The 20,554-nt window shown below is 44.8% G+C and overlaps 1 protein-coding gene across 1 annotated transcript in view; it reads right to left on the bottom strand.

Annotated features, from left to right (window-relative positions):
- Positions 1-8,488: 8,488 nt before the first annotated feature.
- The window catches only part of PTGES3 (prostaglandin E synthase 3), a 12,573-nt gene continuing 507 nt past the window's right edge, over positions 8,489-20,554 (bottom strand). The window contains exons 2-8 of the mRNA XM_026659266.2: positions 13,208-13,321; positions 12,970-13,039; positions 12,132-12,230; positions 11,733-11,822; positions 10,787-10,849; positions 10,272-10,296; positions 8,489-9,675 (exon numbers count right to left, since the gene is read on the bottom strand). Of these exons, the coding sequence (XP_026515051.1) occupies positions 9,656-9,675; positions 10,272-10,296; positions 10,787-10,849; positions 11,733-11,822; positions 12,132-12,230; positions 12,970-13,039; positions 13,208-13,321 (481 nt within the window). The 3' untranslated portion in view covers positions 8,489-9,655. The remainder of the gene's footprint in view (positions 9,676-10,271; positions 10,297-10,786; positions 10,850-11,732; positions 11,823-12,131; positions 12,231-12,969; positions 13,040-13,207; positions 13,322-20,554) is intronic.

Genomic DNA, 20,554 nt, shown 5'->3' with positions numbered 1-20,554 from the left:
CACTCACGGGCTCCGCCGGCGGCCGCGCCCCGCAGCAGCAGGTCGCGGAGCGGCCCCGAGGCCCCGGCCGGGCCCAGCGCCCCGCGCCGCAGCAGGGGGGAGGCGGCGGCGGCCGAGCAGCGACCCACGAACCCCAACATGGCGGCGCAGAGTGAGCCCGGCAGCCCGCCCGCCCAAGACCCTGCGCGCGGGGGCGGGGCCGCCTGGCACGTGACCCCGGCCCGCGCGCTCCGTTGGGCGGCGGGCTTGCCCGTCCTGCGTCCCCGCGCGCTCATTGGGCAAGGCTCCTGCCCATCGCTCCGGGCCCGTCTCTTCCATTGGGCGAGAGCTCTGCCACTCGGATGACGTAACCCCTGCCAGTTGGTCGGCGCAAGGGAGGAAACCCTCCGCGGGCGCTTGAAGGGGATTGGCCGGCGGGGCTGGAAAAGGCGGGCTCACTACTTAAGGGCACAGGACCCAGGAAGGCGTGACCACGTGTCCTGCCTTGTCCTTGGTCCAGGGCTGGGCCAGGCAGCCCTGGCCTGGCAGCTGGGGGCTGCCCAGGGGCTGGTTTGGGGGGAGGGTTTTTTCCTGACTCCTGATCCCACAGGCCTTTCTCAGCCCCTGGAGCCGACGTGGCTCCCGGGGAGCGTCTACACCTAGCCGGGCCCTTGGCCTGGGTTTAAGCCGGACGGTCCATTTTCCCATGGGTTTGACCCCTGTCCAGTACGGAGACAAAAACCGCACGTGGGTTGGTGTGGGCTCACTTTGAAGAGGGCAAAGCTCCCTCCCCACTGGCGGGACCTTGCCCCAGACATCCTTGGGACGGAGCCGGGGCTGGGGAGGGAGGTGTCACACGATCCACCCTGCCTTGTAACCCCAGCCCTGCGGGAACCGGGCTGGTGGAGTCCATGCTGCGTTGTGAACCTGGGCTCACACTTGCTGGGCGTGGGTCGCTCAGCCAGGCTAATGTACCCACGCTGCACCATGCAGCCCTTGGGGCTGGGATTTGAGCTCCATCCGCACCGCCAAATGTCAGGGCTTGGACCAAAATGACAGTGGGACCCAAGCTCTGACCCATCCCCCTAGCAGGGTCCTAGGATTCGGGTCCTGAATGCTTGTTGACCTGAGGCTGATTTGTGGGTGGATGGAAGGGGAATCGGAGCCAGCACAGGAATTTGTCCCAGGTCACACAATGAGGCAGTAGCACAGTTAGAAACAGAACCCAGGAGAACTGAATGTCATCTCACCCAACCCAGAGCTGGGAAGACAACCCAGGAGTCCTGGCTCCCATTTCCCCTCCATTAACCGCCTCATTCTCTGCCAAATCAACATCGGTGATGTATTAGTGCTCCGTTCCCACAGTCAGGGGTAGCCCTGGCCCTAAGTTATGCCACCATTTTAAGTCTGCATAAAAAAAAAAAAAAAAAGAATCTTTCTATAACCGTGAAGCTTGAATAGAAACCATAGTGATTTGATCACTATAGCACTGACGTGCATGGCTCAGAGGGTGGGGCTCTCCCGCTTCGGGTCTTTACTGAGCTCAATGATCCAATGCAGGGTTATGAGGTGCCTCATGAGCCTGCTTCAGTACCAGCGCCCAAAGTGGGGCTCTGTGCCCTCCCCTCACGAGGTGCTAGCCCATACTCCTTTTCAAATGAAACATAAAGGTGATGTCCTGAGCTCCTGCGGTCACTACAAATTCCACATCACTTTTTCCAATGGCTAGTCCCAGAGTCCTGGCTAGAATCTCACTGGGGTAGTGATCCTCAACCTCTTCCCACCCCTGACTCCGTACACCTTCTCCCATCTAGCCATTAAGAAGGGTGGTTGCTTGCAACCCCCATGATGATAACCCCTTCACTACGGTAATTACATTGGCTCCAGTTTCATTTGGACACATTGTTCTCCAGAAATTCCTCTCCTAAACTTATGTGCACTGTTATAAACAGCTGCTGTGATCCACTCAGACGTGGCTGCATTTTAGAGCATAAGGGAGGAGTGAAGGTAGCCCTGTGATCCGTTCTCCCATTGGTTTCTAAAACATTTTGTCTCCCCTCCCCTTGTGATGAAAAGTGCTCTTAACACAAAACAAAACAAAAAGATATTCTCTGAGATACAGAAAAATTTGGATGTCTGATTATTTGTAAGGAAGGTCTTAAACAGGATGGTCAGCAAAACATAGGTATCCCTTAGATTCTGTAATCCCAAAGCTGTCATACACAGGAATCTACCACCACCACACGAGCAAGACCCACAGATGAGTTATCTACACCTGGCTAAAGAGACTCCAAAAACAGGGAAGGGTACACAGCCTTGACATGTTCAGTTTAGGCACAAAAAGTTTTCCAAAACCTGTGAAGATCACTGACGAATCACATCATTGAATAAGGCAGGTGGTGGATGTTTCTGAAGTCAGTAATTAGTATCCACATGCTATAGCAAAAGCAAGACCTGATCTGTCACTGTGAGACCTTTTGATCATCAAGATAAACCTGAGATGGCTGCACACCAATGCACTTGTATGATAGGAAGGCTAGCTAAAATAACCTCCCCTTTCAGGCCTTGAAAGTGCTTTACAATCAAACACCTTATTTCACATCCCCAGCATGGAGGTAGTTTATTATCCCCCGTTTTACAGCTGGGGCAACTGATGTGCTGAGAGGCGCTTTGCTAAGGGTGGCAGAGTACATCAATTTCAGTAGAAATCAGGTGTCCCCACTCCTGTCTTTTAACTATGAGATGCTCCCACAAGAAGCTCATTACCAAACTGGGGACTGTAATTCTTATCAGCACCGATCCACATCTATTTACAAATATTTAAGCATTTTTTTCAGTTATTTTTAATTTTTACAGTTTTAAATCTATAATTTTGCACATTTTAAAACATTTTTTATTGATCCTAAATTTAATGATAGATGTTGAGAATCAAAAAGTTCAATCTTTATAAGTATTAAAACATATATTGTCAACATCACATGTCAAAATATACAAAGCAGATCTCCTTAAATCAAAAGCTAAAGTTCCCAAGCAGCATTTTTCTTACGTTCCCTCTCTGTAAATTTCAATGATCATCACTAGAAATATTTCTTTTGTTGGTTTGTTGGCATGCAGCGAAACCAACATTTACCAATCAAAATCCAATTCTTCCAAGCCTAATTTTAGATGAACATCAAGGGCTTTACAGTAAAGAAAACAGTCACAAGATCCTTAACTCTGACACTAGAGCAGCTCTGGAAAAAAAAATCTACTTGCCTGAGAGGATGATTCTGGAGGGATGAGCAGAATATTAGTTTTCATTGTGGTAAGGTAGAACAAAAATCTTGTGTCCGGACTGGTAATTTTCATGGGAGTTTTACAAGGTTGATAATTAAAAGATTTTTTTTATTTATTAAACTCCTCTGGCTGCAGATTGATTTTCTTTGCTTGTCTATTGTTGATCCTGCCCTGAAATGGGAAATGCAGCCACTTTGATAAATGGACTGAAAGGTAACTCTGATGTCACAGGAGCTTGTGCATTGTGCCTTTGTCCTCCGTTGAAGTGTTATTTTGTAACTCGGTCAGTCCTTACGCCTCCCAGAACAGTCCATGAAGCGAACTTTCTCTGAGCGAGCCTGGCCCCATTCTACATAGCTATCAATAGATCTTGCTAAAGTGCAGACCTAAAATTAGTACTGCCGGCCAGCCTTTCGAGCCGCCCTGCATTTCTGAAACAGGGACGCTTGTTCCACCCCTTAGGCCCAGGTACGCTCACTCCACCACCACGCATTCTCACCACATGCTTAGAGCCGAGATCAACAAGGACAAGCACACACTGGAGACAGTGCTGACCATTGGCTGGAAGGTGAGCGGTCTTTTTTATAGGAGATAAGCACAACGCATGAAGGGTCTGAGCTGTGGCACACTGAAGTCAATGGAATGAATCCCTAGCAAGGCTAATGGGCCCCCTCTAGCAATTGACAGTTGAACTAGATTAGCATGAGTAATAGCCCCCCAACTTGTTAAAAGTTATTCTGCACTCTTTATTCTCATCCTAGACTTGTGACTAAGCCTTGGTAGTGTTGTGGTTTATGTATCCCCAGGTAGGCAAACTGCTGTATCCTTTTTGTCTTCTTCCTCACATGTACAGTATTGCATGCAGTGTTTTCAAGCTGCAGGGGGGGGAAAGACACTAGAAGGGATTTATAAAGGACTTTGCATATGCCCAGAGCCTGACCACCACTGTTTTATATTTACCACCTCACAGAAAGAGTTACAGTGAGCACACACTCATGGGGACTCACACTCAAGCAGATATTGACTGAAAACAGCAGTTCATTGAATCTAAAATGAGCCTTGTTACCATTACATGGGGGGGATGCCAGGAGAGGTATAACCTGTCTATGACCTATACATATCTGTCATCCCCTTTACCGGCATCATCAGTGGCTCACATCGCTCCGAGTTTAACTGGCCCAAGAGGAAGCAGTCCCTTTGTAGGACTTTTAGGACACCCTTTTGGAAAGTAGCAAAAATCATCTCTGCCTATTCGGCACTTTGGTGCTTTCGTTCCCTCCCTCAACCGTAAGTTCCTCAGAGTATAGACAAAACACCACTCCTCTTGGGTTGCTTTGCACTCTCTTCTAGGAACGGCACAGCCCAGTATTTGCAAACCACAAAACAGATGCTTGAGCATTATCTGGTGTAGCCACAGCTTGACCCGCTAGGACTCGCAGTAAACCAAGGCAAACCAATGCTAAAACCAGTACAGAGAGAGTTGAGTTCATCGGGGCAGTCAGACTCCACAAAAGCCTTTCTACTGTAATCCAGGTTCCAACTGTTAGGGGACCAAGTGCTGACGCTCAAAACATACCTCTCACCCCAGCATGCAGCTGCCTCAGTCTCCTGGGTCACGTGGCAGCACGTACTGATGTAGGTCGGCATGACTAGCTTCAGTGTCTACCCCGAAGCATCACCATTTGGACAGAGTGGTTTGAATGCCAGTGTTCGTTCGGTGGATAGATCCTCTCCAGGTCTGCCTGGGGGGGGGGGTCCCCCTTTGTTTCCCTGATGCCAACCCTCACTCTAATCAGACGCATCGTCATGGGGTGGGGGAAGATCAGATGGGGTCCCTGGAGGCCGAGGGCCTCTGGTCGTCTTAAGGCTTGTATAAATATCAGGGAGGTAAGAGCAGTATGTTTAGCCTGCTCAGCCTTCCTCCTCCACATAGCAGGGAAGAATTTATTAATTCGAACAGACAACTCTGCTGCTGCCTTTTACGTAAACACGAGCACAATCGACCCAACTGTGCCTGGAGGCATTTTGCCTCTGAGACGGTCATATAAACTCCTCGATTAATCTCTGAGCGGCTTAGCTTCCAGGGAAACAAAACACATTAGCGGGTCAGCCGAGCGGGTCCTTCTCTGATCACCACTAGTGGTAGTTATGCCCAGATGTGGGTAAATCCATCTTCGGGCTCTGGGGGATGCCCCAAATAGACCAGAGCAGGATGCCCTTCGTGCCAATGCCCCCAGTGCGCTGTTGAAGATAGTGAACAAGAGAGTTGAGTGGAGGTCCTAGCTGGAGGGGCCCCACGGCGTCCAGACAGGCCACTGGTATGGGCCTGAGACCCATTCTTGCCTGGACCATGGTCTCTTAGAATGAGGCCAGCGGTGAGGGGGAATACGTTCCTCATCCTAGAAGGGATACAGACAGTATCACATCTGAGTCTGAAGAATCCAATGCTTCTGCCCACAGGGGGGCAGAACCAGTTGGGACTGGTGAGGGATAGCCAAGCCCAGGGATATCGGAGGAGGCTTGCCTCTCGATTGCACCGGGTTCTACGGACGCTTCGGAGGTAATGGCACTACAGGGTATTGACACAGCGCGGTAGGAGCTGTCGGCATCAGTACCAGCTGTCCACCTTCTTGTATTGCTGGCAATACCGGTACCAATAGGCTAAGCAGGTCCCTTGCAGCTGCATATGCTTCTGGGGTGGTTGAGGACTGCACTGTCTGATTGCGCCGCAGAGATCTTTCAGGGGACTGCCCGGATGGACCCGGCCCAGGTTCTGGAGGCAGCAATCCTCTCTCCCTAGGCAATGGGAGTCTCAGAGTCTCTGCCTCTACTTGGCTTGGGTACAGACACACTCGCTCAACGCACCGAACTTGAGGAAGGCCTGTCTTTTCTCTGTACTGGCGAACGGGAACAAGAGGCCACAGTCCGTCTCCGGTGGGGCACTCCGCACCAAAGCTGATGTATTTGGGGTGCTTTTCTCGTGACATGACACAAATGGAGCCTCCATAAGCAGCACTTGAGCCTCACCATTACCTTCCTGTGAGTAGGGCTTGAATCCTTAGCAAATATGGCACTTGTCACTAACGTGGGATTCTCCCACATAACGAGCGTGGGAGTGGGCTGCTGGCCAGCACAGGTTTAGCACAAGTCTGGCAGGGCTTAAATCCCAGCATGAAGCATCGTTCCAGTACGGAGAGAGAAAAATTGGTCAAGAGTCCTAAAATGAAAGCCTAGCACGAAGAACTACGTAAGGCTAACTAACTTCTAACAGGATCTATACACAGAGCGACAAGCGCTTCCCTCACAAGTCTGGAATCACTGACAACCATCCCTGGCGGTAAGAAGGAACGGAAGAGGGTCGTGCAGGGGGCACAATCCTCTTACATCAGCACACGTGGCAACAGAGGGCGCTCGGATCACCCCGATGGGTACCACTGCAGGAAAAACCTCTCTGGCAACTGTGCTTGAGGCAGGCATGCATCAGTGGAATAGATATGTGCTAGCACCCAAGGACCATTCACCTTCTCTGCAGCTGTTACCTTTCTCTAGATAGCCCAGTTCTTTTCCACGCGTTTTTATTTAATGCAGGGGTTTAGGCAATTGCCTTCAACCGGCAGTGACTCTACTGAAGCAGGACATTTGGTATTACTAACAATATTTAGGACCCCTTTAAAAGGGAAGTTGCTTAAGCAGACATCCCCGATGAGCAGAGGGACACACTGCTTGTGACTACAGCAGCATATAGGGACAGTAACAGAACTATGACAGAACCTGAACAAGCAGGATCACGTCTTAGTATTAGTTGCATGAAGCCCGATTTATGTTGTGCCAGGAATAAGCCAGAGGGCTCCTGTTCTGCAGAAGGTACCAGGTAAAGCCGTAAGCGACGAGAGTGTCAGGCAACGTTCTTTGCTGTACCTATTGTCAGGTAGCAGCAGCAGCTGTCATCAGTCCTACATCCACAGTTCTATGAATTGTCTCTTGTACCCAGCACAAAGCACAGGAGACTAGAATGATGCACCCAGGGCTGTTCCAGCTTACATCGGAGGGGCACAAGTGACTCCTTTATAAAGGCTGACCGGCCCGGGAAATCTCCTTTCCTCTAAGGGTGAGCCTGGCCCACTCCTTTTCAGTGTCTTTTGGCAACTCGCTGCTCCTCTCTCATCAGATAGTGCCAAGGCTAAGGCCAGCACCAAGAGGGGTTAAATGAAGATCAAAAGGCAACAGAGGTGATCGATTTGTATCCATCTTCTCCCTTCTATGGCCTTCACTCTGCTAAAGGCATACAGATTTGCAGTCACAATAGCAGTTATAGATCGTATCCCCCACAGATTCAAATGGCACAGCCCTGCACAGTTATAGGTAGGCGAGCAGCATACACACCTGCACTTACTGACATTTCTTCTGGGCTTCTGCACCTTTAGCTCTGAATCATTAGGCCATGCCTACATTATGTGCTTACATGGGTATAACTGTCGTGCAGGGCTGTGAAAAATCCACACCGGTGAGTGATGCAATTAGACTGACCTAACTCTGCTGTAGACAGCAGTACAACAACGGAGGTGGATTACCCGTGCTGATGGGAGAAGCTGCCCCGGCAATGTAGCAGCATCTTCACTGAAGCACTAAAACTGCAGTGGCCCAGCTAAAGTGTAGAGCGACCCTTAATAATGAGTCTTGTTTTGAGGAAAAGTACAAAGCAGGAGCCTCCTGCTGGGGAGAGGAGAAACTGCCCAGAAGACAAAAGTGCTTTTTTGATTCTAACTAAAAGACGTGTGGATTTAGCAACACCAGACTGTTCCCTAATTCCCATCGCTGGAGCTTGAGAGGCTAAAATCTCTGCATGCAGGGACCAACTCGTGGCAAGACTGTTCGGCAGAAGGAGCAATCTTCATGGAGACCCAACCCATGTCATGGTGAGTTAACTGACGACTGTTCATAAATACACCAGAGACGTATTGAAAGACCACCAAGCTACAGTTATGGAACACGCAAATGTGCATGGCAACAAGGCTAGGGCTGGTACTACGGCCTGCACTAGAATACTGAAATAATTCTTCAGAGCCTCTTTGCATCAGTAGCAGCACATTTCAGCTGTAACCGTGCAAAGCTTTCCACTTGGGAGTCCCGAGGTAGAACATAATGAAACCATGAACAAAATACACCCAGCACCGGACAAAGCCCAAGAGCCATTTAAGGGAACTAAAAGTGCCAAAATGCAAAAGCTCAAAGATTTAGGAGGAGGACAAAACATTGTTTTATTTTAGTCAAATCACAACACTTTTCTTTTTTAAACTGTTGTCAAAGTGTACCTACAATTTTCAATTACAGATCCACTTTTTTGAAGGTTTGCTGGGAACATTACAACTTGCCTCCTTCGAACAGCTGAAATAATCCCACACTAGTATTCCAACTAAAAAAAAATCCATTCCAGCAAATAGTGAGAATACATGAAGTTACAGTCAACCAGACAGTTAAAAGGACAGCCATGGAGTCTTCAACAGTTTATTAGAAAGAATGTAGACATTTAAAAAAAAAAATCCCCTCTGCTCTTAACACAGATTGAGGTTTTTCAGTCTTGTAATAAGCTGGTCAAAATAAATGAAACAAAAACCCAATAGTGTATTAACGTTTTGTCACTTGTTTCCATACCAACAGTGCAAATACAATTTGGTCTAAATGTACAGATTGACAAGCAACAATGTACAGCCAGCCACTTTCACCCCTCTGTACTAAGAGATGTAAAAGCTTGAGGGTCAAACAATACCAAATGTACAGGCTTCACCCATTTAAGTTAGGGGTTCACTAGTTTTAGCTAGGATACATCTGGAACACTAACTAGTGATTAAATACAACAAAGTGAAGCAATTTTTTTTCCTTTTTATTAAAACATTAGTGGAATACACCTGAAGACACCGCAGAGGTATAGCATGTTACCAGTTTAATTTTGTAAGCCAATTAAAACATTGTTTCAGTCAGTTGAGTTCCAGGTATAAAAATCTGAAATTTTAAATGATCTGCAGTCCACACTGTGAGGGGAAAAATGCTAATTTACCACTTCCTGTAAATTGAGAATTTTCCCATTGTAATTATGTCTTATGACGAGGCAAGGAGGCTCTAAGCCCTTTTTATTGCAACTTGTTTTGTAGCGATTGCCTACACCTCAATTGTTTTTTGGAAGTCTGGAAAAAAACATTCCTGCATAACATTATTGCCTCATGTGGCTTAAGACTGCCCTGAACAATGGTACACACCAACCATCAGTGAAACCATTTAAAACAGATTGAACATGGGTTAAAGGATGAAGTATCTGCCTTTAGAGCGATCAACTCAGGAATTCTTCGGTTATGAAATGTTGTGATGAAGTTCTTTCCCCAAACCCTGAAGACGACAGTTCTCCTTACTCCAGATCTGGCATTTCTGAGGATAGAGTTAGTGCGTTAGTGTTTGGGTTTTGTTTTGAACACAGATCACCTAGAACCCGTTGCACTAGGGGCTGCACAGACACAATCCCTGCACCAGTCTAAGGAGCATGCAGCGCCATTTTCTAAGAATGCTTTTGCTAGTTTGTCCACTGGTGCAAAGACAAGTTAGGGTCTCAAATATGTGCAGAACTTGAGAACGAGTCCTCGTAACCGCCGCATGAAATACAAGACTTTAGTCAATTAGCATCTACACAGCACCATGTATGAGATGCAAATTAGTCTCTAGCCTCAACAATTGTTGTTGGGACTGCAGCAATCTGCAAAGTTCAAAAGTGACACTTGCAACTCTTGGGAAAGTTTACGACTCTGTATTCGACAGTCCAGTAGATCACACTGCCTAGACGACAGACGTAAGAGTTAGACCTGTACTGAGTACACACTGCAGGCTAACTAGAACACAGTCACTTGTGGCGACATGCAGCACGACGCTTAGTGCTGGCAAGCTCTCCACAAGACTGTCCTACTTTGGGTGAAACAAAGCTTATGTCAGACTAGTGCTCAGAAACAAATCTGCATGCTAAAATAACTTACTTTCATCATCACTGTCTGGTGAATCCTGGAGAAAGAAGAAAAAAGTTGGTAAATAAGTCAGGTAGGTTCTGAAGCTGCTCCTTCTGCCCTGACACTAACCCAGTAAACGCCACCACTCTGCTTCATACTGAGGATGTTTAAGACATCCTTTTGATCAGATTTACTGTGACGTCCTTCAGAAAGGACCCTATACCTCTGGTGAACCTTACACGCTTCAAGGCAGAATTACCAAGAACCACAGCTGAAGGTTTGGCAAGGTTGGCTCAAGCACAACAGCTGCAGTGGTAAAGCCACTACCATTGAGGTCATTGCAGAGGACACACAAGTAGGTTTTTCCAAATCTGATGTACTGATCACGCACAAAGGAAATGAAGAGCAGGAGTCCAGATATAGCCCCGGCTTCCAGTTAGTGAAGCTTCTAAGAACTCCGAAGTGGTGATACAAGTTGACCTGAGCAAGCCTTGACATATCTGCTGAAAACTTAACCCTTTAAGAAATCCCCATAAACTACTTACATCATCTGCTCCATCTACTTCTGGCAAATCTACATCTTCATCTCCACCCATGTTGTTCATCATCTGTTATAAAGGGAACTAGTGTTAAATTAAAGCCTTTGTCTCACTGACATTTTCTCATTCTCTCTATAAAACCCAGGGAATACTGCATTCCAAGTCTAAAACCAGTCCCAATTATCACAGAGTCCTGCTCCACTTGATCAGTCTCCATTGTGCTTTCTGTAAGCCCTTCTACACACATGCAGTAGTTACTGCATCTTCATTAAGAATATTTCATGGGAAGAGCCCAAGTAAGAATGCAGACTAGCTAGATTAGTATAAATCTCAACACGCAAAATATTGTTTTTAAATTAACTGCATCTCAATCTGATGGAAAGTCAAATTAATGCATTAGTTGCCCTCTACCTCTGGAGAGCCACGTTAAGAATAGGTTTGGTCACAAGCACAAATAAAGCTGGTAATCTCATCAGAGTCCACAGCACCCTAGCCCCCAGCAGAACTGGAAGTCTCTGCTCTGGAGAAGACATGCCTTCTAGCACAACCTATGTGCACTTGCTCTACTGGTTTGAAGTGCCGTGCAGGCCTCCCTTTGCATTAAGCCTGGTTCTTCAAAGTGCAGTTAGAGATCATCATAAGGAAAGATTAAACATACAGAAGCAGCCAATGAAGTGTTTTTTTATATAGACTATGATCAACTATATTTTATGTATGAAGTTGCTATAATTCTAAAATTGTTTTGCTCTAGTTGGAACCTGTCAAGTGACCCATTTGCTGCAGGCAACAGCTGGAGTTGAATGTGTAATGAGTTCGCATTGGTACTGATGGCCAAGGAGCCACTTGGTCTGTTAAGACGACTGAAGAGGTCTGATTGCCTAGCTACCAGCTATTGCTTGCAAACAAAACCCCAAAATGGAACCCAGGCCTCTGGGTTCTCCTCTTCCCTCACCTCAGAGAAGCGATCAAAATTGGACAGGTCTTCATCTGAATCATCTTCCCAGTCTTTCCAGTTGTTGAAATCCACACTGAGCCAGTTGAGCTACACAGCAATACAAAGAGTTATCTCCTTGAGGGACGAATATTTGTTCTAGGGTTGTGTTGGGGGTAGAGGAAATGAACAGGAAAAGTTTTCCCTCACATTAGGAAAATGTAGGCAGGTTCTTCGAGAGCTGCCATTTTGTTTGGAGATGGGCTGAATGACCGGGTAGGTACTACAAAGCACACAGTAAATGCTCAACCTGTTCATCATCTGACATGACATAGGGACTCTCCATAATTTGAGTGGAGTGACCACTGCTTCCATGAGTATAATGAAGAAAAAAAAAACACCCACAGAATGGAAGCGTACCTTTGCCTTCTCTTTTGTTAACCTTGGCCATGACTGGCCAGATTCTCCTTTTCTTAAACAACACAAGATAGATCTGTCTGTTCTTTTATGCTTGGATTCCTGGAATGAAAGAATTGTCCTATTAACACGGTAGAGTCAGGAGATAGGAGCAACTTCAGTAAAATTTATACATCTGCATTCACCCACCCATTTGAGAGGTCATCACTCAGTTATGCTTGAGAGGATGAATAAAGTATATACAGTAGCTGCCTCCTGTCATGTGGCATGAATACTCTTTACAACGAATACTTGAATAGATCACCAAAGTCTACTGGAGTGTCTATGGAACATTGCATTGTGATCTAGCATGTACCAAAATAATCCCTCCCTCCCAATTTTGGACTAGCCACAGCATTCAAACTGGGGAAGGGATTGCAAAAATTCATTATCCACCCAAGACTGAAACCCCACACTCCTGCACAGCAACATTTTACAAGCTAGTAAAAATACCTGCTCTACCAGGCACAATGATGCTGATTGTGTGTGTGTTTGGTTTTGGTCCATTGAGAAAGATGAACAAGGCTAAAGCAAGGAGCGCTAAAAAAGGACGTGCAAGAACAGTGGTGAGAAGCACACAGAAGTGCAATCAGTAAGTACTCAGGAGTAGACTTTGACATGCCACTCTTCAAGTAGCAGAGAGGAAGGACCAGAGATCCCTTTCTTAAACAAAAATTTCTTTAAGTACATTAAGTTACTAATGGGGCTCATTACCCATAGTATCCAAGTACCTCACATATTTAGAGTCCCTTTTTCTTGTATAATTAAGGGTACAGAGAATAAAAGTTCAGAAAATACTTACATTTGGATCAATATAATTAAAAAGATCGATTTCATTTAAATGCTTAAAGTTATCACTTCCACCAAGACAACTGTAAGAGAAAAGAATTAAGCTAGTTATGTAGCTGGACTGAAAAGTCCCAAAGCAAAAGATAGTTGCAATAAAATAAAGGTACGTGCTATTTAGTTAGAAAAAGGGTCAGGTCAGCATTTAGATACTGAAATTTCTCTTCCACTTGACAATGGTCTTAGTTATTTACCTGAATGTAAGTTTGGATTTTTCAAAATTTACGTTAACATCTTTACTGTCTTCAACGCAAAATTCAATAAAGACGTAGTCCCTTCGGTCATACCACTTTGCAGAAGCAGGCTGCCTAGAAACAGACCATTTAAGAGAATTAGATCAAAACTGAAAACTTGTGCCATTTAATTAAGTCTCAATGTTAAAAAGAAATTATTTCTTAATTTTAAGATGAGTACCAAAGCTCAGCTGTCCTAGTCTGCTAGTAGATTCAAGGGTGGCCATTGCCACTGTATGCACACTTCCACCTTCCAAACAGTTTTAACAGCATCGGTCTAGTTTTCACTGCAATAAAGGCAACTTTCATCAGCAAGAGAAAGTCATCTTTGCAGTTACGAGATGCACTGCAATGAGAAGCTTAGTACAATACGAGTAGCAGCCCAAATGGGGCTTAGGTTGAAAAATAGACAGAAGCTGAAGAGAGAATAGAAAATTACTCAGTGTATAATCCCCCAAAACATCGCAAAGTGGTAACACTCCTTGAATGCTTAAAGGTGATCACAGATAATGAAATGAAATGAAGAGATCATACACTTAAGGCAATCAGAGCCCTCTTGGCGGATATGCTACTCCAGTACCTTTGAGTTCTTGCTAACGCCAGTAGTTCCTATTTAGCCAGACTGAACTTTGAAGCAAGTTCTCTAGTTAAAAACTGTATGAAATAGAACAGTAATCAGAAAACTCAAGTTCATGAAGATGAACAGGTAAGAAAGAGTAAGCTCAGTTTAATTTGCATGTGAATACCATTAGAAATTGCCAGCAAGTGAACAGGTTTGTAAACAGGATCTAGACAGACAGTTTTAAGGAGAGTAGTCTTTCAGAATTAGCAATGAGGAAACAGAAAAAATCTCATTGCTATTTAAAGGTTGAGGTTTATTATGAATTAGAAATACACTTTATTTATTTATTTATTAAATCCTCCCCATAAAAGCCGCTATCCCTCAGCTCCAAACTACTGTATTACAAAAGTAGAGAGTGGGCAGGAGCCATGTAATTACAAAAAGTTAAAGTAAAATACAATGGACGCATCCATGACAAGTCTCTAGGAATTGTATCATTTTGAGCTGACCATGTCAGATCTCAGCCTAAGTAGGATAAAGACTTGCTCAGTCCTCTATGGAGGCTCCACAGAAGAACACAGGTGCAACAGGATATGTGCTTGACAATTCAGTAGGTGGCAAGCAAATGCCCCAGGATAGTACAAAACAGATCATCTGCTTTTTGGATAGGATGTAAAGCTGAAGCCCTGACCACACAAGATCCATCAAGATCTTTGTACCACAAGTGATACAAACAGCAGTATCAGTGTCCTGGACAAATTCTGACCTGGGTAATTAGATTCTTCCTCCTTATTTCATTTCCCCTGCTCTAGAGTAATCAATGCTTTTGGTGCAGAATGGAAACCACACTGCATCCCATAGGCGGCTGTATTCAGGTGCCCAGGAAGTGAAGCTTGTAAAGCATACAGCATTCTTTCAGGGTGACAGACTTTATACAAATCAATTTATTAGCTTTGCTGTCAAGGTTGAGGTCCCTAACAGTTCAGTTGCCTATCCTATAGATTCCTTGTACGTGTCTAGTGTTGGAGGAACAGACAAGACTTGAAAATGACCTTATACTGAAGTTATCACTATTTGGTTTTATATTAAGAAGGAAGTGCGTAGATTTGATCTCAGTACCTTTAAAAGAATTGAGTATGATTTAATGGCACTTTTTGGTTCCACCTGCACTGCAAGATCAATGATGTTACAAGAGAGACAGGTTGTTTTGCAGCATGATGTGGTTCTTCCCATGTGAATCCAAGGCCTTAGCCATGCCTAAGTCCTGGTTACACTGCCAAATAGAACCACACTTTAACTGAAAGGGGTGGGGAGAGAGGGAGAATGGGATAGACAGCCACTTGGGTCACTAAAGATAACTGCACAAGCAAGCACCTTCCACATGTCTCAGTATCACAGAACAAGAGTGGAAATCCTTTGTCTTCCCCACAACTTGCTAACACTACAAGCATGCACAAGTAAAAGTCCCATTTCTACCAGAAGTAGAACAGTGTTAAGTGTCAGCATACTCATCTGACAGGTACAGCTAACATGGTTCAGTATGCCCCGCTGCATTCTTCCCAGCAAAACTGTTGACAGATCAGTACAGCTGACATGCAAGCCAGGCTGGATAACTGAATTTCTGCATTCTGGAGGAAAGACTAGTCACCTCACTTTGCATAAGCTGCTGTTGCCGTGAACACAAGACAGGAAGCATTTTTCACAAGGTGCAATGAACTTTGGGATACGTTCCTCCAGAGACCTGGGAGGTAGGACAGTAGTAACCCATTTATAATGTTAAAGGGCAGATCTCAGAGAACCACAATGCTGAACACAAATACAGCCCTGCTCACGAGTTCAGTACATTGCTCCAATGTCAGAAACATTTAAAGAAGTGGTCTCAAGGTTTTATTCTTCAACATAAAATTCTGACTACCTCAATATACTGGCTAAAAGTAAATTATTAATACTACACAAGTCTAGAGCATTCAGTTGCATCTGAAAGAATGGGTATTTGCACTTTGTATGTACAAGACATGTAAAGAGCTATGAATTTGTGGGACACTAGCTTTTTCCTGCCATTACATGGAGGGATTGAGAACAAGATGCTCTGCAGTCCAACCCTCCATGTTAAAGCATTGCAATAACCTGCCAAAAAGGGAATCTTAATACAAGGACAAGTTCTCAGACCATTTCAACAGACCACTGCTACACTTTTGAAAGGTAAAGCGTCTGAGAAATTCTGACTCAGACTCTCAATTGACTGAGTCAAGCATGAAGTATTCTGCAATACTGGACACAAAACCAATAGCCAAGCACATTTACATGCACCATTACACCTTTAGCAAGGGATTTTCTCCAGCCATCTTATAATGCAAGGTTCAGTAGGTTCTGTAAGTTTATTTTATGAACAGTATTTTCAGGGTTAGTGTCAGATGGTTTTCCCAGCACACTAAAGGCAGTGTTTCGGTGTTTAATTTCACTCTTGCCAGAAGGAGTAAAGGAGCTGTTCTGCACATATAGCTCTAGTATGCTTCTGTCCAGTTACTGCAGTGGAGTCTACCTAAAACTATTCAAGTGCTACTCTGATTATACTAGAAACCAAGGATAAGAAGCTTGAAGAAAAGAAAAGATGTTTGTAAAAGGGAAACCATATATTTTATTTTTGCTGAACTTTTAGCTTGGGATGTCTTACTTGAGAGGTTAAATCTGAAAACAGTATAAAGTTTCGTTTGAGAGTATTCCAGTAGTACAGTGATTTTATGTTGCTAAGTGAGTGGACTTATTTTAGTGGACATGGTTTTAATCAAAACCTTTATCACGTGTCTCACTTATTCAAATGCATGAAAGCTGATTCACAATCACACTGATTTTCAAGCACTAGGCATATGGTGGTGGTGGTGAGGAACTCAATAGGGGAAAATGCAAACTCTGAAATTCTCAGAATACTATCCCAAACGCAGCTTCTAGCCATATACAAATAGTTGCTACCACAGAAGAGACCCACTTTATTGGTAATTCTTGCACCAGCTCTACAAAGACTGATCTGATAGCAAAGGCGACTGGGTTCATAATTATGTTTTCCTATGCTCCACAGGGGGGGAAAAAAGTTTCCATTCAGGTCTAGTTCTATCTTTCTGGGACTGAGCATAACCCAATAATGCCCAGGTAGGAATTAAAAGGTTCCCTCAACCACAAACAGTGGTCTCCAAAGGTGAAAAAATAATCCATTCCTGGATGGGTTGTTTGAATTCAAGCAAACCACTCCAACCCATTGGGTGAAAGACTAACTTCCTTCTAGTGACACATTTGAGAAATAGCATGTAAGGCAAGAAGTTTCCTTTCATATTTGTGAGGACCCATGCTGGCTAAGTTCAGTAATAAACGAGCGGTTATTCCCCCAGTTCAATATTTTTAATTCTTTATTTGACAAAAGCCTCACTCTGCGAAGACTTAAAGGCATGTAGTGAAAGAAGGACAAGGATAAGTGTGCTCTGCTTTTATTTGCCTAGCCCAGATATCAGACTTGCTGCCTTTGGATGCTATGTAGGCTAGCCATCTCCCATACTGCTGTGTGAGAATATGAAAATCCAACTCCATGGAACTCAAATCATCAGTTATCACCCAGAATTGTTACATCATCAAGAGAAGGGACAATGATCTCTCTTCTAATGCAAGAGTTTTGCTGAACATTATTAACATTTAGCCTTTTAAGAGTTATATGCATATGTAACAGCTACACATCCGAAGAAACACAAGCCATACCCTCAACATCTTTGCCAAGATTAACCGGTCTTACAGGAATAAGGTACTGCACCACTATACAATATTTCCTAAGAGTCTGTTTAAAAGATTAGCCCTAGAATTAAATGGGGGTTCCCTTCCCAATTATTTAAGCCATGTGAAAAGGAGGTGATAGTAGCAAGAGGAAATACACTAGACCCATGTTTCAAGTTTGAATCGTTATCTTGTTTTAGATTTACATACTCTCTTCTCCCCCCAAAAAGGCTTGCTGCAGTCAGGATAACTGCTCTGGAAGTCTGACCAGCAGATAGCCATCCAGATCAAGTTTTCAAAAATTAGGCTAAGTTTGATGGCAACCTTAATTTAGGCCCCTACATGATGTGCCAGGAATCAGAATTTCATAACACAAACAGTAATGCAAGATGCACCAGCACTACTAGCAGAAATTTCAGATGAGGCAGTACTGTATCTCTATTTTAAGATTCCTGGAAGAAAAGAGGACCTACAGTGTCGATCAAGTCTGCATGTTGACTAAATTCTTTATGGAGCACTCGTGCAGTAAGATCACTCCACACCTATACAACCATTATGCAGTACTAACCATGACACATTGCCTGACTAGTAGTGGAGAAATGTGGTCAGGATTTTCAAGGGCACCAGTTGCATGCATTATCATGAAAGCCTACCATTTTCCTCTCTTCCCTCAGTGTAACCAAGTCCATCTCACAAGAACAACCTTTCATCCATGAGGGCTGAATAAGTTCATTAGCTGGCCATGCGGTCACTTGAGCTACAAGGAATGAGGCAGAGTTCTATCACATCAACTTCTCATTAAGTCCTAAATGCACAATTAGGTTTGTCCAATATTTCAAACAATTTATACCATGACACACAACTGTCATGTACCCAGAAAGTAAATAGTATCTTTAGCAGAGTTAAAGTAGTGTTCTCTGGCCCCTTACAATAAGCAGTCTTCTCCATATGAGTTATCTGTATTTCACATTCTGGTGCTCTTTGCCACCAGATGAAACACACACAAGGAAACAAGTTTCATTTACTTAAGAATTGTGACCATAGTACATTAGATTAGAGCCAGTCACTTCTGGTTGCCATTGTTCTCACATAATGAAAGACCACCTCAGCATTATGGGTAAATTGATGTGTTTAACCTAAGCGACTAGCCCATCACACTGTGCTGTGTTTCATCTTGCATCTTCATTCCTACTTTGCAGTAACCTCTTCACTAGCTTCCATCTGATGGGAATCCTGCCAAATTAGCGATACTTGTCTGTCACTTCCACATGGCATTAATGCAGTGTGTTCGACATCAGACTACACAGGAAACCACCTGGAAGCTACAGCTGGTGCGGAATACAGTGACTCCTCAGCTTAGCGAAGTTAATTGTACGGACTATATTAGATCAATGCTCCAAAGATGACACTTGTATCCTGCAGCACTTGCAGTTCAAGGGGTGGCTAGTGATTTGGATGTGCTAAAATAAATTGGGGTCCTAGCCACCAAGACACACTCTTTTCCCATATATTACCACAATTCAAATCAACCCCCAGGCTATCTTATTCTTTCCCTGGTAGTGAGTGGCGGGGGGGGGGGGGGGGCAGGTTTCAGTGAAGGGATCTCTACCATGTAATTCTCCCCCAACAAGGCCTGAGTTGGTACACTTTATTGACATGCTGCAAAGTATGTTTGGTGAGCAAAGAATTTACCTGAGGGCCTGATAGTAGTGAAGAGTATTTTGGTCCATTGGTGAGTGTGGGATTTAGTTTTAGGTAATGAAACTAGCTTTTATTACAAGTTATTTTACATAGGTGTACCCAGAAACAAGGCAATAAGCATATTTAAAATATATTAAAATAGTTATGAGAATGCCTGTATTTGTGCTCTAGAGATTCATCATCTGGTCTGGTACCATGATGTAGACCCACAAAACTAAGCAATTCTATGCTGCAATTGCCACAACCAAAAGTCAACTCAGGAAGTTTTTGAGTAACACAGTAGTTGGAAATCTCAGTTATTTTATGATATGCACACACCTAATATTTTACATTGCTTTGGAATGTAAATGCCTGTACCACTTTACAAATGTTTGGGCTCAACACCCTCCCAAGTCTCCATTTTACAGAGAGACAGAAAGAAATACAGCCATACAGGTGAAGTGGCTTGCTCAAGGTCACAAAGCATGTCAGAAGTCAAGCCGCGAAGAGAATTCAGAGTCCTATCTCCCCATCCCCCATGCTATTACTAGTTCATGGTCTGCCAGAGTAAGTTTCTTGTTTCAGTTTCTGTCACGTTTTGCTGGTTGAGAAACGTGGTTTGTAAGAAGATTAACACACTAAAGAACTTAAACAGCCAACACCAGTTAATATAGTGGCTTGCATTTGTTTCTCTGTAAGGAAGAGAAAGGAATGAAACTGCTGTTGTGTGTCCCATTTACACTTAGTTTTGGACTGTACTGAGTGCTGCTGCTCCAGAAATACAATGTAAGTGGCCAACCCCTCAAACAGGGAAGCTGTTAGATAGTGCAGAGGCTGATCGTTCCCTGAATTCTTAAGGGGGAGGGGGGGCAGTTACAGGTTTGAGTGACAACCTCAGGTGCTCCTAGGAGGAGAGACAGGAACCTTGGGAACCCTGACAACACCTCACCTTGATAAAAACAAAGGCTGCTGGTTACATCCAGCCCCTCTGGCACTACTACTCATCCCCTGGGCTATAGGGACCCAGTGTGCCTGCTTCGCTCTCCTCCCACCCCCCCAAGTTACCCTCTCCCACACCCAGACAGGTGACCACGCCAAGGGCTGAGCTGCTCAGCCCTACACCCCCCCATGTGCCACCCAAAAGCCTTGCACACCTACCTACCCCCAAAACCCCTGCACTCCCTCCCCCAGCCCACGTGCCCCCCAAACCCCCGCCTCCCCCCAGCCCACGTGCCCCCCCAAAACCCCCACCTCTTCCCTAGACCACATGCCCCCCCAAACCCCTGCGCCCGCCTCCCCCCAACCCACGT

The sequence above is a fragment of the Terrapene carolina genome, unplaced genomic scaffold (assembly GCF_002925995.2).
Source record: "Terrapene carolina triunguis isolate 2854851 unplaced genomic scaffold, T_m_triunguis-2.0 Scaffold616, whole genome shotgun sequence".
Classification (NCBI taxonomy): Eukaryota; Metazoa; Chordata; order Testudines; family Emydidae; genus Terrapene; species Terrapene triunguis.
This window is presented reverse-complemented; position numbering and strand designations above follow the sequence as displayed.